The sequence below is a fragment of the Schistocerca piceifrons genome, chromosome 6, assembly GCF_021461385.2.
Source record: "Schistocerca piceifrons isolate TAMUIC-IGC-003096 chromosome 6, iqSchPice1.1, whole genome shotgun sequence".
NCBI lineage: Eukaryota > Metazoa > Arthropoda > Insecta > Orthoptera > Acrididae > Schistocerca > Schistocerca piceifrons.
The window spans coordinates 483,067,160-483,093,323 of record NC_060143.1 but is presented as its reverse complement, the minus strand read 5'-3'; the positions used below and the strand labels follow the sequence as shown (position 1 = coordinate 483,093,323).

The 26,164-nt window shown below is 40.9% G+C and overlaps 1 protein-coding gene across 1 annotated transcript in view; it reads left to right on the top strand.

Annotated features, from left to right (window-relative positions):
• Positions 1 to 25,040, top strand: part of LOC124802642 (programmed cell death protein 2) — a 41,189-nt gene extending 16,149 nt beyond the window's left edge. The window contains 2 exon segments of the mRNA XM_047263545.1: positions 15,664 to 15,881; positions 24,664 to 25,040. Of these exon segments, the coding sequence (XP_047119501.1) occupies positions 15,664 to 15,881; positions 24,664 to 24,813 (368 nt within the window). The 3' untranslated portion in view covers positions 24,814 to 25,040.
• The last annotated feature ends 1,124 nt before the right edge of the window (positions 25,041 to 26,164 follow it).

Genomic DNA, 26,164 nt, shown 5'->3' with positions numbered 1-26,164 from the left:
CAGATGTCCAGGGCAAGTTTCATATTGATGATGATTTGAAACATATCCAATATCGTCTTGTGGTCAGATTAATTTTTACTGTGAATCCAACACTTATGTTGTTGATGAACGCAACTCAAATGCATTGGCATACTCTGGGAGAAATTAGAATGTCAAGCTCAAATTTACTGCATACTGTTGGACATAACACACTGTTACAGTAAGCAGCATTTTACAGGGGTGCATGTGCATATACAGACACTGACCTACCTGCCTGTACTGTGCTCTTGAACTTTGGCAATCTGTCAAACTCACCTGTAGGGCAACTGCTGCCATCCAACATGTGGATTCTGTCTACTTAAGTTTCCAGCATAAGCACACTTGGGGAATTTTACTACAATCACAAATAAAGAGAAACTAATTCTTGTAAAAGTTATCTGTATTGTGGAGGCCCAGTGTCCTCAAAGTAAGTGGTTGTACATTCGTAATTACATTGAAACAAAATAAAAAATGATGCTTTTCCAAATTTACAAAGACTGCTCAAATGAGAGTGGCGCAAAGGCTACACACGGAACTTCACTCACATAAGAATTTCTTTTGTAAGTACCACACCACAGCTAATCTATGTTGGGGGATATGCAGTTAATGCTCTTTGCCACATGAGACTTATCACATTTTGGCAGGACTGTTTAATGATACTTTACACGTCCCATAATCTTTACTGATTAACTACTTGTATCTAAGTCTCAGCAGTTTGTAACCAGCAGAAATATGCTTAAAACACAGTCTTAAATGTCACTGCCTGTGTGACTTAGACAACATTACCAGCACAGTATGTGCACAAGCAAAGCTCATTGTGCAACCATGACAGAGTGACACTTGGCACATGTCTATCTGGTCCAGATGCTAAGCAGCATCTAACAATCGTGTATCACCCCACTTTCCTGATTCTTGCTGGCCATAATGTCAGTTCAAAAATATTAATTCTGCTTGTGTCTGTATCATTATCCTTGATTTACTGACATGGGATCAAATTTTAAGCTTTACTAACTAAAACAGGAAATTCTCTAGTATCTGCTACAATAAAATGTGAGGTGGACTATTTTTCCTTTGGGCTGGGCCCACCTAAGGGCACAGGAACGTAAATGAAGGAATGTCTGCCCCTGTAAACTGCATCTTAACTTTTGCTTCAGGTTCTTTTTCTGTGTCCCTGCATTTACTCTCCAACTTTCCAGACCCCACTGCCTTCGCTTGCCATGCTTACTGGCAATACTTAAGGCTGCCGCCTCTGGTACTCCCAAATGTGCTCTCTGGCCTCCTCACACTCCAGCCTCCTCCGAGTTAATTCTGATAGGCTTACTGAATTAAAACTCAACTATCTCCATATATACTCGGATCATAATGCAGTTTTCACCATTCTTAGTGTAATAAAAAATGCTACATCTGTTAATATGTTTTTCTTCTAATTATTTTCTTAATTATCATGTGTAATTGTTTAATTTGTTAATCATTGACTTTTGCAATCACTGTGTTATGACTGCACACTGCTATGTCTCAACCTGCACAGGGATCAGGATAATGGTTTGGAAATGTCACAGTGTTTGGCTAGGGTGTTATGGAGGTTAGATAACTGATGAAAGGTGGCAACAGGTGCTTTGGGGAAGATAGGAGATGGAGGACCTCTTTTCAAGACTTGACTTGTGAAAGTCATAGCATAGATGGAATAAATTATTGAGGTACCCAGGGTCTGGGTGGTACTTGGTTGACAAGGGGTGTGTTTCTGAGTTTCTTGGGGTGGAAATATATTACATGTATATATATATGTACAAAGTAATCAAGAAATAATTACCATAATTATAATTTAAGTAGATTAGCCATAGTCATAATTTGTTGTTAACAACTATGCAGAACCAGCCAGTAATGCTTGCCCCTGGCAAGAGTCGTTCCACATCCCTGAACGTTCTGCTTCATGATATGCATTATTGAGCCCCCTGCATATCGCTCACATAGGGATTGTGAGGATATTTTTGGAATAATTACAGCTTGCACAGAGACATTCCGTCAGTCATTCTCCCCACACTCCATACATGACTGGAATGGGATGAAACCCTAATAAGTGTTACAATGGGACGTACTCTCTGCATACACTTCATGGTGGTTTGCAGAGTATAGTAGTAGTAGTAGTAGTAGTAGTAGTAGTAGTAGTAGTTTATTTGTTCATTAATAATGTTCTACAATGATATAATATCCAGCAAGTTCATACAATTTTTAGGTAGCTACATAATTTGCTTATACATTAGCGTCACATACAGAAATTCAAGAACATTTTTTTAACCTTTTCACTCCTGTGGAAAAGTTAACTCATGTTCTGTTGCTCCCCAAGTGCTATGGACATGTTTCAGTGCATACATCTGATGTTTTAACACACACAACTGAATTTCTGCACCATTCTTTCAGTAGCTGTTCAGAGTTCCAGCTGCATAGTTTGCATGTGCATCTGCATTTGCTGCTGTGATCACTTGTTGCAGATTTTGACTTCACCTTGTGTGTTTTCATCAGACGTAATTTTGCATTCTTTTGCCCATGAGAGAAATGTCAGATTACCATGCACTAATAGAAATATCCTGGAGACAGTAGGTGTGAATTTTCACATGTCTGTAGCAGTGATTAATCTTCAGCAGAATCTGGAATTATTAGTTCTCAGCATTCTATGCACATTGGCTGGTACAGCACACCAGTTTGATGCTTCTGCAAGAGGTGCTGTCGACAATTGTTCAGGATCTGAATTAGAAAGTGACAGCAAAATGTTTTGGGAAAGAGCATCCCTTAGTAACACTTTTGATTGGAAACAAACAAATTTCCAACCATTAAAGTATGTGTTTGATGACTTGACTTTAGGACATAAATGTCAACTGGTTAATGTCATAAGCATTCTGTCAGTTTTAGGATTCTGTACCTCTGTCGGTATAAACAGAACCCTTATAAGCTCACTTTGTTGTATGTCTACGTGTCTGTCAAGAACCATTTTCCTCAGGAGGGGTAGACGTATCAAGTTGAAATTTACATCGCATACTGGTATATATTCCCTTAACAGGTAAAAAAATATGAGCTGCCAAGTCAATACAATCAAAAGATACAGCCATTTATGCCACATGTTTTGATACTCACAAACTTTCACCAAAACCCATAGGTACTTCCCTATGACCTACAATCATGAAATTTGGCAATAAGCAAGGATTCATAGCATAAATAAAGGAAGAATACAGAAACTGTTTATGTGTAATCATCACATAAAATTATGCATATTTTTTGTTCGTTGTTATCTGACTGACTGACTGACTGACTGTCTGTCTGTCCCTGTTTTAAGATCCCATTTTCTCAGGAATTACAATAGCAAATGCTATGTTAAACAAAAAATTTAAACTTAAAATTAAAACATTCTTGAATGTCTTGGAACTTCCGGGACTGGTAACTTGCTGATATCGATATCGATATCAGGCAAAAATTGTCAAGATCGTCAATTCCTGGGATTGATGATCAATCTTTATAAACAATTACATTTGTGTGGATTCCTCAGAGTGCAAGTCCTACTCGCGTTTGACCAATTTCATTATGACGTTTCTGTCAGAAGATCTGTTGCTGTTTATAGCAGATGAAACGAATTGATTTTATGTATACACCAGCACAAATACTCCAGAATGTGTATATCTCAACTGCCGAAATGGAAAGATACTGCATTCGAGGAACTTTATTGTTTTGTTGCTATTTGATTAGTTAAAAAACTGGAACTAACTGGTGATTGCATTGGTCCAGTTTACAGTGAAATTATGTCCTGAAATCATTTTATTTTACTTTTGACAATGCTGCAATTTAATGACACTGTGGATACTGGAGGTAACTGTTTAAAATTTGTGATGTAGTCGATAAAGTTCATAAGACGTTTCACAGTACTTTTATCCCACATCAGAAACTTTGCATTGATGAGTCTCGTATTGTAGAAATGTTGATTATCTTTTAAACAATTTATTCTATCCAAGCAATGTTGATTCAGAGTAAACACATTTGTGCTCTATGATAGTCAGACTGATTACAATTTGGATTTTCTTGTATATACAGAAGCAACAACAGAAATTGTGTTCTACAACTTAGGGAAAAGTGGCAATATAGGGGTTACACTAATGAGACTGTAGATGAAACAGGACATAGCTTTGTGTCTCAAATTGGTATTCCAGCCCAGACCTATTCTTTTGGTTTTACAGCGACGGAACAACAGCATGTGGCGCTCTCCTTACAAATAGATGTAGCATGCCAAAATTACAGAGGAAATTGAAACAAGGAGAAATCAGGTTTGTCAACTAATAAGATGTTTGCTATGAAGTGGTGCAATAAAAGAGGAATATGTTGTCAGTATCCAAAATAATACAAATGATTGAAACAGGGAAGATTGATAGTAATATTGGTGAAAGAAATTGAGAAACCCCTATGTAGTGTAGATTATAACTTTATTATGGGTGCAATTGACTGTTGTGGCAGTCAACAGAGCTAAGTAGGATCAGTACATAAGATTGTGAAATGTTATAAAGTAATTTTTTTACATCCTGGATTAGAGCATTTTAAATGCTCAAGATCTTCACAGATCGATTACAGGGCAGAAAAGGCACTCAGAGATTCACCTCTCTTGTTTTAGGGAAACACTTGGAAAAATAGGCAACAGAACTGAAAAAAGCTGATAGAGGAAGGAGTACCAGTAATGAGAATCCACTACATTTTACAGGCAGGCCTTTTTTAGATGTTGTTGTGGGTCAAAATTCAAAGAAAAGTATGCTAATGCATAGATGAGTAGTTTGGATGAAATAGAAAGTGCACTAGGAAATCAGATAACACGGCAAAACTTGCAATGTACCATTATGTGTTGTTACCTGTTTCAAGCTTTACCACACAAAGAAGCATCACTAATCATTGAGAGCTAAACCTAATGATTGAAATTTACACTTCTGGATGAATTATTTTCAAAAAGAAAAAAAATACAAGAAACAAAAAAATGTACAAAAAGGACAACACAAAAACTATTTTTAACTTTTCCAGTGATGGTACAAATCCTGGATCAAAAAGGATGGAAAATAGGTACAGTGGGTGTAAAAAAATTCATACATTTCACTGGCAGAAAACAGACTGTATGTTTCAGATGCTAAAATATCTATTCTGCATGTGACATAAATGCACAGGATTCATTCCACCAGTTAAATAAAAACTGAAAATGTTAATCACTTTATTATGTCATGAAATTATTCCAACACGACAGAAAATTAAATATGGGTATACTGATTTTTTTGACTGTGGAAGTTGTGTGTGAATGCAAACACGGTTTGAAAATGCATACTGAGTATTGTAAAAAATATTGAAACAATTAAATTTCCTACTTTGGAGCATTTCTCCAAATGATGAAATATGCTGGCAAGAAACAGACTTGCTGTTCCAGATGATGCTGTATATTTTCCTTGTTCATGATTAATTAACAACAGCATTCATAGGGCCAGTGAAACAAAAACTGTACATACTCTTCTGCTTACAATATGCTAAAATTATCCCCACATAACAGAAACAATGATATTTGAGTATCAAGATCTTTGATCATGAGAGGTGCATAGGGATGTCAAAAAGAATTGAAAATAAAAGCTATTTAAACACTTAAAGATTCAGAGTTTGAAGTAACTCTCCAGACATTGTATGCTGGTAACAGATAGATGTGAGTCTTCATGTGCAACAATATATATTCCATGCCTGAAGTAACTGTACTGCATACGTAGTGCCAGCTAATAAAAAATAGTGAAGATTTGTCTCTTCACTATTTGATAAATGTTTCAGTGTAAATGAAAGATTTTGTATTCAAGAACACTGATTTTTGTCCTTGAAGTTTTTGTGGGAAAAATTAATTTTTTTTATGTACTTGAAACTTTTTCATGTACATCAAAAATGTCTTACAGCAAGCACTTCATTTTCTTTGCGAACTTTTGTGAATGAACTATTATGCTACCATGCACTAAGAGCACAGATGAACTGGAGAGATTGGATGTACGGATTGTACAACGCATAACTTGCAATGTCCAAAATATTCAGCACAGTGCCAGAAGGCCGTCACAGGCAATTCAGCATGCATGAAGCAGTTCTTGAGGCAGGGTGTGGGTGCACGTGCAGGTACTCATGTTACGGAGAAATTCTAAATGTACAACAATGAAAAATTCAGGATGGAATAAAGACAGTAGTATGAAAAGCGTAAGAGACCTACTCACCATATAGCAGAGATGCTGAGTCGCATCCACTCACGCATTTGCAGCTCTCACTCTCATGACCACTGTCTCTGACTGCCGAGGCTAGACTGTGAGTAGCAGTGCATGATGAGAGAAGCACTGTGAGTGGTGGGAGTAAGGAGGTGGCAGGGGCAGGATGGGGGAGTGATAGCATGGTAGAGGTGGAGGGACAGAAAGTTCTGCTTGTGGAGCACACAGGGACATAGTGGAGAGGAGGTTGGACACCTAGGTACAGTTTGAAGGTTAGAGGGAGGGGGGGGGGGGCAGTGGAAAAGGAGAGAAGTAAATAGACTGTGTGTGAGTTGGTAGAACAGGGGGCTGTGTAGTGCTGAAATGGCAACAGGGAAGGCGATAGGTGGGTAAACAATGACAAGTTAAATTAGGGCCAGGAGAGGTATGGGAATGTGGGATATACTGCAAGGAGAGTTCCCATGTGCATTGTTCAGAGCAGCTGGTGTTGGCTGGAAGGATCCAGATGACACAGGCTGTGAAGCAGTCATTGAAATAGAATGTTGTGAGGGCAGTGTGCTCAGCAACTGAGTGGTCCAGCTGTTTCTTGGCCACAGTTTATCGGTGGCCATTTATGCGGACAGACAGGTTGTTGGTGGTCAAGCCCACGTAGAATGCAGCACAGTGATCACAGCTTAGCTTGTAGATCACATGACTGGTTTGACAGGTAGCTCTGCCTTTGATGGGATAGGTGATGTTTGTGACTGGACTGGAGTAGCTGGTGGTGATGGGACGATGTATGGGACAGATCTTGCATATAGGTCTATTACAGGGGTATGACCCATTAGGCAAGAGCTTGCGAACAGGGATTGTGTATGGCTGGATGAGGATATTGTGTAATTTAGGTGGGCAGCGGAATACCACTGTGACAGGGGTGGGAAGGATACTGGATAGGAGATTTCTCATTTCAGGGCACGACAAGAGGTAGTTGAAACCCTGGCAGAGAATGTAATTCAGTTGCTCCAGTCCTAGGTGGTACTAAGGAGGGGAATGCTCCTCTGTGTCTAGACAGTGGGACTTTCTGAGATGGTGGGTGACTGGTAAGATAAGGTGCCGGAGACAAGGTTATAAGGGTAATTGTGGTCTGTGAAGGCCTCAGTGAGACCCTCAGTATATTTTGAGAGGGACTGCTTGTCACTGCAGATGCGACAGCATGGGTGACTAGGTTGTATTGAAGGGATGTCGTGGTGTGGAATGGGTGGCAGCTGTCAAAGTGGAGGTACTGTTGGTGGTTGGTAGGTTTGATTTGGACAGAGGTACTGATGTAGCCATCTTTGAGGTGGAGGTCAACATTGAGAAATGTGGCTTGGGTGAAGTAAATAGGAGAGAAGGTTCAAATGGCTCTGAGCACTATGGGACTTAACATCTATGGTCATCAGTCCCCTAGAACTTAGAACTACTTAAACCTAACTAACCTAAGGACAGCACACAACACCCAGCCATCACGAGGCAGAGAAAATCCCTGACCCCGCCGGGAATCGAACCCGGGAACCCGTGCGTGGGAAGCGAGAACGCTACCGCACGACCACGAGATGCGGGCTAGGGGGAGAAGGTATTGAGGTACTGGAGGAATGTGGATAGGGTGTCCTCATTCTTAATCCAGATCACGAAGATGTCACCAGTGAATCTGAACCAAGTGAGGGTTAGGGATTCTGGGTGTTTGGGAAGGATTCCTTTAGATGGCCCTTGAATAGCTTGGCATAGGATGGTGCCAGTTTTGTCTGTAGGTAATGCCTTCAAAGGAGAAGTAATTGTGGGTGAGGATATAGGTGGTCATGATGACTACGAAGGAGGCTGATGGTTTGAAATCTCTCAGGCATTGGGAAATGTAGTGTTCAGTGCAGTAAGGCCATGGGCATTACAGATATTAGTGTAAAGGGAAGCGGCATCAATAGTGACGAGCAGGGCACCATGCGGTAAAGGAACAGTAACGGCGGAGAGTCAGTGGAGGAAATGTTTGGTATCTTTTATGTAGGAGGGTAGTTTGCAGGTAATAAGCTGAAGTAGTTGGCCTACAAGAGCAGAGATTCTCTCTTTTGGGGCACAGTAACCTGACACAATATGTGTCCTGGGTGGTTGGGTTTATGGACTTCAGGAAGCATGTAGAAGGTAGGAGTGTGGGGAGTGGTAAGGGTAAAGAGAGAGATGGAGTTTGGGAAGAGCTTCTGGGATAGACCTAAGGATTTGAAGAGTGACTGGAAAGAAATCTGGCAGCTGGCGGAGTCCTTCTGCCAGGTGACCCTTGCGGTTCAAAGCAACAATGGTGGAGCCTTTAGCAGCAAGTAAGATTATAAGGTCATGGTTAGTTTTTAGTTGGTGGATTGCAGTTCTTTCTGCAGATGTAAGATTAGCTGGCATGTTGAGTAATTTGGGGAATGATGGTGAAGCAAGGCTTGAGTTTAAGAAATTGTGGAAAATTTACAGGGGGTGATTCTTGGGGACAGTGAGGATGGATCAAGGTTGTATGGAGGAGTGAACTGAGTCAGGCAGGGTTCAACATTGGTCTTTGGTGGAGTGTGATTGGTATAGTTGGTGGCGAAAGTGTTTCCACTATAAGGACCAGGAAAAAGAGAGAAGGTCTTTAGCAAGTCCTGCCAGACTGAATTTGGGAGTCAGACAAAAGGTGAGACCTTTGGAAGAGACTGATCTATCTGTGAGGCTAAGGCTTTTGCAGGGTAGATTCGTGACTGTGTTTTCGGTCTGTTTAGGTTCTAGATTCTGTATGGTGGCGGGAGGGAGTTTTTGAGCATGGGGTAAATGTAGTAGGTTTGAAGGCACCATTTTTCAGCTATGAGGGGGCGTGTGGGAGGCATGGAGGTTGATGCAGAGATGGTGGATAGTGCTTTCCCAAGGTGGGAGTGGGAAGTGAGCAGGGAGGAGAGTATTTTTTGAGGTGTTGGTCATGCTGCTGTAGTTTGTGAAGGGCAGGAGTTTGTATGTGATATGGGATCCACGAATTTAGCATTGCATAGCAGGAGAATTGTATGGATGCAGAGGAGGTATTGAAAGGAAGTTTGGGCCTGATTGACATGATTTTGCAAACATGAATAGATGGATGTCATTTTGGAAGGGGTGGTGTTGCAGTTGGATATGGGTAATTTGATGGTAAGGCCATTTGGAGGGTTTCATGAGCCAAGCAACAACACAGGATGACTATGTGGGACTGGGTTCTGGCTAGGGATAAGGAAACCTTAGACAATAAGTTATAAGTCATATCAAAGCAGATCAAATATTCTTGTATGCCGTACAACAAAATCACTGAGAAACAATTTTATACAAAATGCAAACACTATTTATTTTAGGTGAATTAGCACTAATGCACAATACCAGAAATGCAGTTTTCTACTCATAGCTGTACATTCTTTTCTCCTCTTCTGTCAGCATTTCAACTTGTCCACATTTCTATTGTTACCACTGTATTTGTTTCCTTTTGTGCATGAAACAGATTTTAAAAAGCAGAAGATATTTGCACACAGGAACAAAAACTTATTAGTAGTAATTGCATTCTTTGACTAATGCACTTATAATTTTATTCTGAAGGTTTATTACCTAGCTCCTATATACTCTTTAATACTATATGGACACAATGTTCTTAAATGACATTTTAATTACTTCCAAACAGTGATGTCACCTGTGTTTTTTGTGCCAGTTGGGAGTTCATTGTAACAAAGCAGTTATCGGAATTTTATCAGTTGCATGAAGACTTATTCCTTGTATATGATAATCAGTCCTAATTCTTGTATCCTAAGAGAGAGAGAGAGAGAGAGAGTGTTCAAAAAATCAGCACAGTTTTAACATGCATAGTATTTTCAGATATGCAGGGTATCCCAGGAGAAATGGTCAGTATTCAGAGAAGTGACAGGAATGCTCATGTGAAGCAAAAAGCTTCTTATGGACATGAGCTCTATTCCAAATGGTTTCTGAGACGGAAGACACTTAATGGACATTTGTTTGTGGGCTAGTGGTGCGCACATGTGTCTTACCCATCCAACCTTTTTGATGTTTTATTTTAGTCCAACCTACCTTGTCGCTTCCAACCTCTGTGCTTGGGATGTCTTTCTGCCATTAACCTCTTGAACTGGCTGATTCTTGCACCACTACCTGTTTCCACCTTTGTAATTCTTCCTGTGCCTCAAGGCACTTTCTTGCAGTGGAGAGTAATGCGACAGGTTTTGGTGGACATTTCTCTAGTCAAGTGATTGTTGGGATTGCAACTTGCCAACAATTTTAAGCTTAGTGCAGAATTAATGTGCACAATGAAAGGAAACAAGTTACGTTTGATTTATTTTGATATATCTCATGAAGGATTTTATTGGAGGAGTGAGTGAATGCATACACATTTCTTTTAGGAAAATTGGTATTTTTAAAATTTCTATCCTTTAGTAATAAATTTCAAAATGAGGTGTCTAAATTATGCCTGTTAGCAATAACCCTGTGAACAAAGAACACAATTCCCAGTTGTTGGTTGGTACCCGCTTGTGCACACATGACCGTTGTTTCAGTGTATCCACGTGTGGACTTACAAACTGTTCGGGAATGTTCATTGGGGGTGATGATCCCCAGAAGCGATAATTTTGAGTGTTCACTGCCCCAGCGAGCATAAAGTCTGCTTCATCACTACAAAAAGTGTTCAAAGGTCACACATCAACAACTTCAACACTTGCAAAAAATGTAAGAGCGAAGACAACATGAATGTCTGTGTCACGTGTCAAAAGTGAATGAGTAATGTGAAATTTGTATGGATGCCATTTCACAATTGTTCACAGAACTTTTCAAATGGTGGACTGTGGAATGTTCAGCTGTCATGACACAGCCCATGCACTGCTTGAAGATCACAAATTTCATCCAGCATTCTCAGCCATTGCAACAGCAACTTCTTCAACAACATGTTGTGTGGCCTCTCCAATGGGCAGTTCCCAAATCACCAGTTAATTTGAACTTGCTAATCATGTTCTTCAACCCTGATGTGGAAAGAGGACCTTCCATATTCCTTTAACATGCTGACACTCATGAGGTGCAACAGCACTATTGCTCTTGTTTTGATAAAACAGCTTTATGAGTTAAGCTTTGCTCACCTTGTCCAGACCCATATTAATTGTCTGTAACTGTTCTGCACACTGAAGCTAGTGTTTCAGCCCCATGTCCCCATAGCAGTACCAGTACCTAAAGGCAATACATGACACAAATATTACAAACAATGCAAATCCTGTAGTGCACAGTCTGAACATTCCTATAAAGTTGGGTGCCTGTAAGGTAAACAATTCTGCGTCTACACTGTCTCAAGTAGCAAAAGGTTTGGAAAGGAAAGGAGATAAACAAAAGAATGTAGTGGTGAATAGTGTGTCTGAGACTATAGTTATGTGTGCGAAACAGAAATTTTCCATTCAGTGTGTATTAAAAGTTCTGACAAATGGAAGTGAGGCACGGGCTTTTAACGTGAAAACTATCAAAAACTAAGGCTTGCTCAGCAAACATACAGGAGTGGCTTGGACATGAATCACCGTAGACCATAATGCAAAAAAAGTCTAGAGGGAGCATTTATGGACCTGTGCATGTCAAATGACTGACGATAATATTTGTGGACTAGCGAACCCGGCAATACTTGGCTATTGCTATATTAGTGTTGGAATTGGATACGCGTCCTTATCTCCTTCTCTTTTCCCATTCTTTGTCCTCCTCCTCCTCCTCCTCCTCCTCCTCGCTCCTTTCTTTGTCCATTTCCTCCTCCCCCTTTAATTCTATCTCCTCCTCTTCCTCCCCCTCCCACTTGCCCTCCCTTCCCCAGTCTCTCTGTCCATCTCCTCCTCTGGCCCTGCTCTCTCTCTCTCTCTCTCTCTCTCTCTCTCTCTCTCTCTCTCTCTCTCCCTCTCTCTCCCCCTCTCTCCCCCCCTCCTTGAATCTTGTTTATTGTTATTGCAAACAAAACCTTGATTGGGAAATGAAGTCACATAAAATGAGTGGGTAAACCAGTTGGGCTGATCGGTATATGGGGTGGGAACGAGACCTCTCCAACAGCTGAATATTTGATGATAGTAGCTTAAATGATGCTAAGGTATTTTGCATAGTTTTAATCTGCAAATGGATATGATTACAAATTTTTGGGCGATTCAGATTCTGTAGTAATGTTCTAATTGCAATCCAGTAAGCCATAAATACAGCTTCCTGTTTTCTGTTAAAACTGACTGAGAGGAAGAAAACAAAACAGCACATTGTTGTGTATACAATCTTTGTTTAAAATCATATGTAAGGGGAGAGAATATGTATGGGAGAAACAATTTGTCAACTGGTTTAATTGTCCTGCTATCATAGTTAAAAATGACTGCGAGAAAGGAAACTAAACCATACTTTTTCACAGCAGAGAATGTTCTTCCTCGCAATTGATTGTAACAGAAAACTGGTATATTATTGTTAAAAATATAGTCCGTGTACATCTGAATGTTTATTAGAGCATTGCACATGGATTTGGAGTAAATTTTTTGAGAGCTTTGTGAGATTTTTGGTAGCAACATTAAACAATGTCTTGTCTTAGTGTAGTAGTGTAGATTAAAGAGAACTGGTGGGAGGGGACAAAACATGTGCATATTGATCGTTCCACATCACGTGGACCATTGGCCCCACATGGCCATCTCCACTCTGGTTGAAGTTTTGCACTGAACTTTGCTGTATAAGAAAACCAATGTGTGAAAAATTTAAGCTATAGATAAAAAAAGCATGGTTATAGGAGGCTTTCAATAGGGGGTGGCTAAATCTTGATCTCTATTACAGTTTTGGCTAAATTTAAGATGCTTAGAATTGAAACTAATAGTTATCAAAAGGATTTACTGGGGTCAGATGCAAAACTTGTGCCCTTCAAACAGTTAAAATTTCAAGGCTGCATCATTCACAGTTTTTGTGTGACATGAGGTCAGATTTAGGGAAATAATAAACTGCAACAAATTTTCAACCATTTTGTGTCTGCACCAATTGTTCAGCAAACGAATTATGTAGTATGCCTAGTGTCCTTTAGTAGTTCCACAGATAAATAACTGTTATCAGTTATAACAGATGAAGCTGTTATTTTGAAAGTATTCTAGACTCATTAATAAGTAAATATGTTGCCAACATTTTTTGTCAAATTTATGAATACTTTGGTGACCCATTACTGAATATTTATTTTTGTTTCAGTAGAAAGAGCTAGTAGTGTTGTACAAGAAAATGATTTATCTGTTTTGCATAAGATTAAAAATTGGCTTGAAAAAACTACTGCCAAACAAACAAAAGGAATGTTACAGACAAAACTTTTGAATGGCATGGGAAAGCTAATGCCATAGCATTAGCCTCTGTGTGAAACAGCAGAGGAGGGTGGATCCTGGGAGGTAGTATTAGCAGCAGCATAGGCTGAGGAATGGAAGCGACGGAGGGTTGTGATGGCATGTACCTTTATCAGACTGTGCAATTTATTACACTAGAATCACAAAAATATTCTGCTATAAGTGATAAAAGTTCACTATATATAGGCAGAACCTTAATAGAAATCACTTAATAACAAACTATTGCAAAATTCAAGTCGGGAAGAACTTGGGAACCATGAGAGAAGAAGATCTAAAGAAAAAAGGACAGTATCAAAATTACAGAATTAATTGCAATAGACCAATTCAAAGAATTAAAATCCAGTGAGCAGAACAAAATTTTAGAATAAAATGTCAATACTAATAGTACCAAAATAGCAAAATTAATACCATTAGATACTAGCCCAAAGATTCCACAAAAATGGAGTGCTAGGCAGACATGCATAAAAGCTCTGAGACGGTATATAATTAAATGATGATATAACATTCCAGAGTGAGTCGTGCTTGGGTAGCTCAGTTGGTTGAGTACTTGCCCACGATAGGCAAAGGTCTCAAGTTCGAGTCTCGGTCCAGCACACAGTTTTAATCTGCCAGGGAGTTTCATAATATAACATTGATCATTGGATATCCAAGCAGAACCAGCTAGACACAAGTCAGTTAAAGGCAGTATATAGTACAAAATCAGTACCCAATTAAACTCCTTTACACTCATACCTGTTCTGCCTGTTGTCAGCTCACAGCCAGCCACACTGTGGGCAGACAAAACAAACTTGCTCTGGCCTTTGGTTCACCTTGGATCCATACATTGCAGCACAAAATTCCTCCACTATCTGTGCTGTCAAGGAGCAACGAGGAAAAGGCTCTTCTGACACCAAGGCAGCAATGGCTGGCCCATAGTTCTAACCTTCAGGACTGCTCATTTTTGTTGCCAGCTGTCAGCCATCTCTTAAACCCCACTGTTCCTTTGGTGCGTCACTGACTACACATCATCACAGACCTTCACTTGCTGCTTCCAGGTGGTGCTGGTGCGGCACAATGAACTACTGCAGACTTGGCGCCACCTGCTGAGCTAGGCTAAACTTTCTCTGTACTATGAAATGAAGGCACAGTCTTTAGGCTGGTGTGTCATTTAACATTGCCTCTAGCCTTGAAAAAGGCCTCAACTCAGGCTCTCATCATCTTGTATGATTTGAAAATAGGACAGATCGAATCTCCTCAGACCATTCTACATGCCTCCAGTCAGATATTGTCCAGTTTCTGTATTGTTTGGTCCACTGAAGACCTGCAGCTTCTTGTGTGACTATGGGCAGCAGCTTTCTGTGACGTTCCAAACTCCTAATGTCCTTTGCATGCAGTTCCCGTAGGAATGTTCAATCAGAAAGTAGTTGAGATAGACGCGCATCCATTGACAGCAACAGTTCCTGCTGGATTTGAAACCACTTGTCACTAACAAGAGGTAGCACTTGTCTTCGATCCCAATCAGATAGGATTCTTTTTTACAACCAATGTTCTTTCACTGTGACAGTATTACACCATTACTTGTACGCGCTAAGGAAAGACCACGTCAATGCACCAACACATTGGGCAGGTTCCTTCATGATGTGATTGTAGGCACGTCCAAACACAATAGCTCCTTTGTGTGACTGTATCATGACTCCCTCTTACCGTGCTGATTTCATGCATCTGATTGGTACATACACACCACTTGACTGCCATGTTTTACTTTCGCAGTGGAGGGTCACAGAAACACCTGGTACCAATTCTACTATGTCTACTTTTAAGGGGATAACTAATGTTTTTGCTGGTGAGGTTATTTGTCTTTTATAGCCAAAAGTACTTTGTGAATATCTCGATTACCAAGGAATGGGTAGTCAATTTTGGAACTGAACCTGGAACCAATTATATTTGTATTTAATTGTTTTTGCAGCTTTCCATTTCCACACACACACACACACACACACACACACACACACACACATGTACATTTTACTGGCTGGAAGTAAACTAGGATCTGGCTTAAATGAATGACTGTTGTGCAGGTAACAGTCAGGTGGATGAAGACCTCCTACGTATGGCAAGATCTGAGCAATCGGATGACCGAACTTTCCACCACTTCAAGAAATGTACAAATCGACATCCACGCCAAGTGCTTCGCTACGACAGGGGCGGGGAGCCACTGTGGATTGCAAATGTGGCAGACCCTTTGACAGTACCACCCTGTCAGTATTGTGGAGCAGACAGGAAGTTTGAGTTTCAGGTATGTGTCAGTTATTAAGCGTACACATGTGCACTGGAGGCTAGAAATGAGGTAGGAGAAAGTGGTCCAAGACATAATTTTCTGACTGACATTTCATCTTCCAAAGCTGGTGACATCATCAGAGGTTTTAAAAACTTAGAAAGCAGTTAGTCTGAAACTCAGGAAGACAAACTGATTATATTTATCTATGCTGTGATCGATTTGTGACATCAGACCACTGCCTAAAATCATGGTGTCTCACTGGTGTGTTACGGAGCTTGTATTGGGGAAGTTAGTGCTGCTTATTTTATGTAATCCTAAGGTCCACAACTTGTCTAATTTTAATTCTTTTTCTTTTCTGTTAAACTCTGCCCCACTACAAGCTCCACAATATACATGGGCATGACTCTGCAATCTTGGGCAGTGGTCTGGTATCACAAGCCAACTGTTGCATGGATGTGTATAAATAGTTCAGCTTGTTGAGCTTATTTCTGACTGTAACTGCTTCATAATTCATTGGAGTCTCTGATGATGTCTCCCGTATTGGAAGACTAAATGTTAGGCAGAGAATTATGTTTTGGATCATGGCTTAATGCACATAAAACAAATATCATCAATAGAGCAAGCATAAATCTAAAGGCATGTCCACACAATCTCCCTTTTCTCAAGTGCAGTCGCATACATACAGGATTAAAAGGGCGCACACAAAAATTGGTGGAAAGAACACAAGTAAGCAAGGATATTCACATGTCCATGCGTTGCCCCATTCCAGACAGGCAGTCTGGTACATATCCCCTTCTTTGCTTGTCTGCAGCTCGTGGTTTAGTGGCTAGCGTTACTGCCTCTGGATCACGGGGTCCCAGGTTTGATTCCCAGCTGTGTGTTTGTGTTGTCTTTCATTTCATCATCATTTGTGACCCTCCCGAGATTGGACTGTGTAAAGATTGGGGCTTTTTATGATTGCTGATAACTGCACAATTGAGTGCCCCACAAACCAAACATCATCATCATCCTTCTTTGCTTGGAACCTTGTGCTGCATTAATTGAGATGAAAAGGTGACTGAAAAAGAAAATGCAAAAGCATTTGTAGAATAAAAGTAGTGTGTAAATAGCAAATGCACCAGTACGGGAAATACAAAGTGACAACGTTTTGTTTTGCAAATTTCAGGAGGAGGTCACAGCAAGATTTTAGTTTTCCTGCTTGCAAAACTGCAGTGAGAAGGCTGGAAATAACATTTTGCTAGCTATTAACCGTCGACTTATATACCGGTTTGAACTATTTATTTTGCATTTCAAAACAAAGGATTTCAGTTATTATTTCTGAAACTTACGGTGTCTTATTCCTGACAGTAATTTGATCATATACTTTTATCAAATACTTGATGTTCAGAGCATCACATCTAAAATTTTTATTCAAAAATCTTTAGAAGCAACATTCCGTACAGACTTTTCTTTGTCTGTGGCCATCTATAAATTGAAGTGTGCTTCCTTTGGAGTCAGTAGACATTGTTGCACACAAATCAGTTCACAGCATAACCTCAACACATTACACAATGAAATACACATGGGCCCCAGTTGCCTGTCTCCCACTAAAAAGTGCAAAGGTTCCCACTGATGGCAGGAAGCAATGTGCTTGTTGCACGCTCTGCATTTCCAGGAAATTATGCATGCCCAAATGTTCTCGTACTGAAGCACTTTGGAGTGATTGTAGTCATCGCTTAGTACAGAAGTTGCAGTCATAATCATGCTGTTGTGAAGTAGCACTGACAGAGTGAAAAGACAGATTGTCAGCATCAAATGGCCTCTAACGAATATGTGTTTCATAATACTGTGTAGAGTGTAAGATGAAAATTGTTGCAGTATATAGAGTTGCATTTGTGCTCTAGTAGAGGAAGAGCAACGTCTGGAAAAAGTTCGATGCTGCAGTCCACACTTCAGGTGGAAAAAATATACAAAGGTCATCGAGTGCAAACAAAATGGCTGTATTCATGTTTATTCCATCTCCACATGAGAAAACATGTGCTCTGTCAAAGGGAAACTGGGCACACAGCAGTGTTGCTATCATGTCCCTTCCCTTCTTCCTTCCTCCCCCCTCCACTCCCCTCCCCTATTCCTTTCCCTCCTGTGGTGTCAGGGGCTAGAATAAACTGGCTGTCACTCCTTAAATATTGTAAGAGGTTATAAAAACGAGTCTTATACCTAATGGAGCTTTTATGTTGAAACCTCCACCATTATTATTCCTCTTGTTTCATAACCTTTCACTCAACCTTTTTGGCTTAGTTATTTGTGGTTGCTTTTTAAAGTTTGACATCCACTTTGCCAAATTCACTGAAGTGTAGGCCAATTGGGGAAGGGCACCTTACATGGTTTCACCATGCGCTGTGATCTGTTGTACTTACTATTCGAATGGATTTCTGTTCTTGTCCAAAATCCAGTGTGATAGCCAATCTGTTGTTGGGGAGGGGTCGGCATGTACACCACAATTGTAGCCCCCTGACAACACAGAAATTGCACTGCTGTTGCCTAAGTTATTACCTTCCCAGGTGTGCCAAGGAGTAGGTGCTTGTCCAGTCTTGGGCACCGGGACTCTGAGCAACTGGTAGCCTTCGCTGTGCCAGAGTGGTGCCTGTGTGGAGAGCCTCCAATCAGAGTGATTGCCATTAGGGCGGACAGTCCACAGTGGAATGAATCAAACTCAGCCATACTGGTGGCTGTGCCAGCTGTCTCAGCAGATAGAAAGAAAGATTTTAGTGCAGAGCCATACAATCCCATTATGTTTCCGTGTTTGATCACACCATTGCATGAGTGTCAGGCTAGGAGAAATGGAGGTGGACAAATAACTAAATTCTTGGTATGCTTCAGAATAGATGGAGTATCTGTGCAACAAAGTCACTCTTCTTCATTGAAAATATTGAGGATCTATCCAGAGAAGTTGCTGGAGTAGAGCAGATGAGAAATGGATCTCTGTTGATCAAAAAATTGAATGCCATCTGCGACAATCTCGGGGTTACACCAGTTACTCCTCTCCTTATAACAGATTCAACAAGATTCAAGGTGTCATCTTCTATCATGACCTAACGCTACAAACAGATCAAGAATCCGAACTAACCTTGAGAAGTGTGGAGTCCATTTTGTTTATGTCCAGAGAGGACCTAAGGACAATAAGGTGGACACCGAAGCTTTCATCCTAGCCTTCAATGAAAATATTTTACCTTAGAAACTTAAGGTCATAGCTTATAGGTGTGATGTTAAGCACCATTTACCTCCTTCCATGAGCTGTTTTAAGTGTCATAGGTGTGGACATATGCCCCCCTGCTGTACCAGTGAGTGTGCTCATGGGGCAAGTGGTAGGACAACACATGACAGAAGCCTTTACAGTATCCCCCCCTCCCAGAGCACCATTCCCCTCATGTGCTGTCAAATTGAGTTTTGGTGAGGGAGAATAAAATCAAGGAATACAAAACACTTCATCCTTGTCTTATCAAGATGCTAAGAAAATGGTTGGATGACTCCAACCTATTGATATGATGGCAAACTTTGCAAAAGTTGTGACAGAATACACACCCAACGTAACGACAACATCTCCAACAGCAACTCCTGGCCCTAGCAGCAGGTCAGTCTCTACTTTTTGTTAAGGGAGGGGACACCAGCTCCCTCAGCCCCCACACCCACAAGACTGTTGGTAATCACTCCATGGGCGTAGCCAGAGATTCCTCCTCCTCCAATGTTGTTAGACAAGATGTCACCTGCCAAGGAGCCCATCCCCCCCCCCCCACTTCCCGGGACAAATCAGACTAGCAGTCGACCACCCACCAGCAACTGACAGAGCAAAATGTTGTAGGTTGTAGGAAAGCTAAACAAAGAAAAATCCAGTATGGAATGTGACAATATTATGAAAAGGATAGTTGCTACTCACATATAGCGGGGATGCTGAGTCGCAGATAGGCACAACAAAAAGACTGTCACAAATATAGCTTTCAGCCAGTAAGGCCTTTATCAAAATCAGACTCCACAGGGGATCCACAACTCTTTTGTGGAAACGTGCGTGGCGAGCCAAGACCCCAAGCTAGTGCGGCTCTCTTTCCTTTCCGGGCTGCATACCTTCCTTTTCCACATCTTTCCATCCTTCCCCATCCCCCATCCTCCCCCCACCTTTCCCCCCACACCTCCGCCTCTTCCCTTCTTCTATGTTAGGCCGAGCAGTGGGTTTAAGCGTGACATGAGCTTCTAAGTCGTTTGCACGGCTTAACCCAGGAGAAAAAAGGGACGAAAATGTCATCGACAAGGAATCCAATTGAGCATAAGGAATAGCATCAGAGACGATATTGACAGAGTCATCTATGGAGAACCCAAAAACACGAAAGGCATCGAAACCAAAAAGATTCTCTGTGTTACTATGGTCGACCACAAATATGGGAACAGTGCGAACGACAGATTTGTAAGATACCTCAGCATCGAATTGTCCCAAGAGAGAAATATTCTGTTCATTGTACGTCCGTAATTGCCTATTGACAGGTGATAGGATTGGAGAACCCAACTGAAGATACGTCTGAGAATTGATGATATTGGCAGCAGAACCAGTATCCACCTGCATACGAACATCCCAACCAAGTATTTGGACAGTGAGGAATAACTTCTCTGAAAGGGAAGAAGTACCATTGACAGACAACACAGAAGCAGAATCAGCGTCACGTTCATGAACATCAGGTATGCTGTCTGATTTGCAAACGGATGACATATGACCCTTCTTTTTGCATTTGTGACACGGGGCCCAACATTGGGGACAATCCTCCCGTGAATGTTTCATAAAACACCACGGACATGAAGGGTTTTGCTGCAGTTTCTTAGAGGTTTGTTTACGGTTAGGCCGAGGCTGCACTTGGGAGCATACTGCGGCCACATCGGCCGGCGGGGATGCGCTCGCTGCACGCTTCAACAGCGCACAGTGGTTGGACTTCCCCGACGTCATCCCATGCCTCTATTTGCGCTCCAGCAGCACGAGAAATTTCAAAAGACTGCGCAATGGATAGGACTTCATCTAGAGTCGGATTTGCCAACTGAAGGGCACATTCCCTCACGTCTTTGTCGGGCGCCGACCGGATAATAGCATCCTGTAACATGGAATCGGCATAGGATTCTTTGTGAACATCAGTAACAAATTGACACTTTCTACTGAGGCCGTCAAATTCAGCAGCGATAGGATTGATTTGGTTGGTTTTGACAACTATAAAAGGCAACACGAGAGGCTACCACATGCGTTTGCTTTTGAAAATAGACGGACAGAAGTGAGCACATTTCAGCAAAGGACAAAGATGCAGGATCTGTCAAAGGAGCCAATTGCAACAACAACTAATACATTTGAGGTGAAATCCATGAAAGGAACAGAGACTTACACGTTTGTTCGTCCGCGACATGAAATGCCAAGATGTGCTGTCGAAGACATTTTTCGTAATCAGACCAGTCTTCTGCCGTCGTGTCGTAAGGAGGAAATGGAGGTATAGACAACAACGAGAGACGACCCGCATTGGATGCGACGAAATCACAAATCGCCGATGTGAGAAGTGTTTGCTGTTCAATGAGACCTGGCAATAGTTGCTCTAAAGTAGCCATGGAAACCTGCGGGTCAACGATGAAAAAGAAAAATTCACTACCTCGTCATTAATTGTTATAATGTCAAATTGAACAAATATATTTCAAGGATGACACAATACATGTAAGTCACAGGTCAAGTAAACAAAGTAAGACGTGTATACACTGTAACAGTCAAATAAGCACTAAGTCCAAGTCTAGCAGCCGCTGGCTGGCTGGCCACTTAGGTGGCGCTGCTGCTGCATGGCTGGCAGACAGCGCCGCATGTAGAGGACGCGCGTAACTGCGCGGCGGCACTTTGAAAGATCGGCAAGTCACAACATTGCCACTAGTCTAGCAGCATGGAGGTGTGAGGAATGGTTTGTTTGGATCTGATTCTCGAAGGTTGTTGACGCAGCAGCTGGAGACGGTGGTCATGTGTGCACGAGTTGTGTGTGAATGTGTGTGTGGCTCTTGTTTTATGACAAAAGCTATGGCCAGAAATTTAGTTGTGAGGGTGTTATTGTCTTTTCTACGTGCCTGTCTGTGGCCCAGCAATCATCTTTACGGTGAGTTGCTACCTATCCTCATTATTATTGATTCTCAAAGTGCTTGTGCAAGTTATCTGTTGTATGGATTAATCACTGCGGTCTCATTTCATAAACTTGGTGTCTGTGACAAGTGAATAGCTGGCCACATGAGTGGACTTCCATGCGAGGCCAAAACCACAGGCCATTTTGTGGGTATCTGTAACGGACTGGGTCTGCCAATCTGAAGTTCACTGTTTCCCACTAATGTGTATGCCCTGCCCATTGGGCCTAGTCTCACTGGTCTGCCCACAGGCCAGGTCTGTTTATGTCTGGCATAATACGGTGGATTTTCCATGGTTTATCCAAGGACCCAGGACGGCGGTGCTCCTTGGCAGGCCTGAGGCCTTGGGCAGTGGATTTCAGAACTATGACTTTCTCACTGCAAGTACATTGTACAGTGTGATGTCTTATAGAAATTTTATATATTTTATTACATTTTGGAACTAGGAAAACAATTTATATATTAGAAAGTATGGGCGATAAGAAGAAGAAAATTGTGGAAGTCGCCAGCAGTTTGTAAGCTATGTACTCTTATATTTCTGAAAAGAAAAATCACACAATACCTGTAAAATAATAGACATAACATAATGGGTAATAACCGACAGTAACAAACATAGTAGAACCAACATTTTATTGGTGGTCGCCTGTAGTGTTGGTTTATACAACTCTTCCCTGCCTTATACACTGCCTTCAAGAGGCCTACTATTTTCTGCGGTTATTTCTGAAATTGGTGAAGGTGTTTTAAATTTGTCTTGCAGCTCCAAGGTAATTCATATTTTTGTCACCAAATGTGTTTAGTTTTATTGAAATAAAATAACAACAGTGGTCATATACCATTTGGCTTGCTTTCTACATCTAAAAATAGTTTATTACAAGAGATGTTGATGTTAGTACTTGAGATTTTTGCTCACATGTGAGAGAAATACAGAACCCTTTTTTTTTTTTGTCAATTTATGACAGATCTCAAAATTAGTCATGGGAATACTTGTGGCAACCATGATTATGTGCTGGCCAGTGGTCATTTCTCCTTATCAGTACTTCCAGCATGTAGGAATTGTACCAAAGATCCTCCCTGCTGCCAAATTTTAAGTATTGTCAGCTTGCTTACAAGTGTAATCTTCACCAACTATGGCAATGATTGCTTCAGACTCTCCAAAAATCGGCACTTGAGCTTTTTTGCCAACTTTGGGGGTACCCCACAATGCGTCTTTCTGGAGGTGCTTCCTCAAAAGTACACTGCAATTTTGGCTTAACTGTTCTGAAGCAATATATCATAAACTAAAGGTATGGCATATGTAAAGAAGTGAATTGCAGCTGCTGCTGATTATCCAGTGTGAAGGCCTTTGACAATCACACCTCTTTTATCACTCTCTGCACTTTGTTTTGATGCCTTGGCAATTTTGAGATTAAGACTGTTTACTAGAGACAGTTGACAGAGTAGAGTACCGACGACGATGTCAGTTAGAGGATTAGTATGGTGGGAAATATAAATTTAGGTTTATCTGTTGGGTGACTATCCTAGAATACTGTTCCATTGTTAACACTGGTTCTTCACAATGTGAACAAATGTTTCGGAATAACATATAGTCCAAGACATTTGTCATTGCCAGTATTTCTGCCTCAGTGAGCAAGTATCATGTTGTCTTCCTGTGTTCCCCGTGTCAGTCTCCCCCTACCACTCAGCTGTGTCCATCTCTCTTCAGCCAGACCCACCTGTTGTGCCTTGTCCTGGCAGACCCGCCTGTGTTGTCCGTTACCTCCTGCCACACCCACCCTGTGGTGTCCGCCGCCTCCTGCCACACCCACCTGTGGTTTTCACCTCCTGTGCCCCCTCTCTGTCTGTCCATATCCTTCCCTAAACCAGTTCCACCTGAACAGGAGGCTGAAGGTTCTTACCCACGGCATTTCTGCCCATATCATAACTAATATGTGCACCAAATTTAGTTGAAATCATTCCACTGGTTTGAAATGAGCTTTTTGCCCGTGGCTTTGTCTGCACATGCGTATTCAACATATGTTTAAACTATTTCTCATGTATTTGTTCAGTTATTTTACCTGTATCTCTAGCAAATTTCACCTTGCAGTCTTATTTCCACGTAGGTCATGGTATGAAATTTATCTCCTGAACTGTGTGTTATACTAGGACATATTTTTCCAGGTACATTCAGCAGCATAGGTGGATACTGTCTCCAAAATCTGTCGCGAATAGTGTTAGTAGTAAACAAGTAATAAAGGAAAACAGCAATTTCATGTTGCAGTTTTATTGCATGAACATTACAAATGTAGTAAGTGATAAACTTTTCTCCTTTCATCATTTTGCGGGGATTGTCAGTGAGGAGTTTCATAAAGATTTGAAATTATGTCTAAAGTTTGCTGCAAGTCAGTAAGTATATACAGGTATTTGTGTGTTGTGGGCTACACTGCTATCTCATCCCAACCCCTTTGATAGGCAGTTAGTTCTTACCCCCTACTGTGATATAAAGAACTGCCGCCCATCCTGCAGCATCGCCAATGCTGTGGGAGATACCGAGCTCAGTCTGCTTCAGACACCCTTGATATACATCAATTCTGCAACTGTAATATTTGCAGTAATACATTCTCACCTTGCTCACAATTGAAGTTGTGGATTTTTTTTCTGTTCTCAGATTCTCCCTCAACTCCTGAACCACCTTGGACTTGACAGTTGTGAGCGGAGTGTGGACTGGGGAACACTGGCTGTGTTTACCTGTGCTGCCAGCTGTGACATGGGGCCTCCATACAAGGCAGAGTTTGTGTGGAAGCAGGATTTGTCCTAACTGCAGCTCTCTTGCCTGTGACGTCAAGAGTTGTTTTCAAAGCATTAACTTAAATTATATGGTCCCATGATATTTGGGCTGAGTACCAAACAAATTGCAAATTGATGTTCGTTGCATATTTAAGACTTCTTCTGTAATTTTACTTTTTCAGATCTTTTATATCAAATGGATGTATGTTTACTTGGCATGTGTATACAAATAAATGGAATCCTATTGTGAGCAATTCATTTAGACTTACTCAATTACAAGCCCAAGCCATCACTGAGAACGCAAGACATTTCACGTCAGTACTTGATGGTTAATGATCAACATTATTGGTTATACTTGATATTCTTGTAGTTCTTAATGCCAACTTCTTGCAGATCTATCTTGGAGGGATTTGGAAACTACTGAAAATACATGTTTTGTGTGGAAGGTTTAGAAATTGCAACCAGGACATTTACTGTTAAGACAGTGTTGATAACAGCTTTGTGCTTCAGATTACACAACTTGTTTATGGTCCAGTGAAATGTCTTCTCTCTCTCTCTCTCTCTCTCTCTCTCTCTCTCAAACAAAACTGCGAACATTGCAGCTAGAGCTAACTAGTCATTTATTATTTATTTATTTATCATGTCAATATGAAGTGAAAATATCAATTTAAAAATAGATAGTAAACTACAAAACATAGTAATGTTCATAACAAAGAAAAACAACAGTTGACTCAGCTTAACTTACCTTTTTATTCACCAAAAACTGGCCATATCATTTATGCTTTTGGTGCTGTATCAGAAGGAAAATTCATCTAATAAATCAATAAAATTATGTGACAGAATCGCTGTCCCCTGTTTTTGGTGTAGCTGTGAATACAAGAATATGGAGGGGCACATGCTCAGCACACCACTTGCCCACCCGCTGTAAGCTCTCATAACCAGAGCCACTACTTCTCAAGCAAGTAGCTCCCCAGTTGGTATTACAAGGGCTGAGTGCACCATGTCACTTTCTTTGCAATACATAAATTTTTAGATATGATGTGCTGGATGTTATTAGCAAGCCTGATCCTAAGATTCTCCATGGGAACTGTTGTGAACAGCTGGGTATGTGCAACATACCACAAATACAAGAATCTTAGGATCGGGCTTGCTAATTCCATCCAACACATCTTGTTAAATAAGCTATGTATTGTAAAGAAAATGGTACCAAGGTACATACAAGACAGGTTCAACAGCAAGTTCAGGAATCAAAAATTACTAAAGTGCAAATGAATATGAGAGACTGTGATTATGAGAAGTGCAATTAGAGGGTTGTTCATTAAAAAAGAGACAAAAACCTGTATAGATTACACTTTGAGCCAGCAGAGCTTGTAACTTCTGTA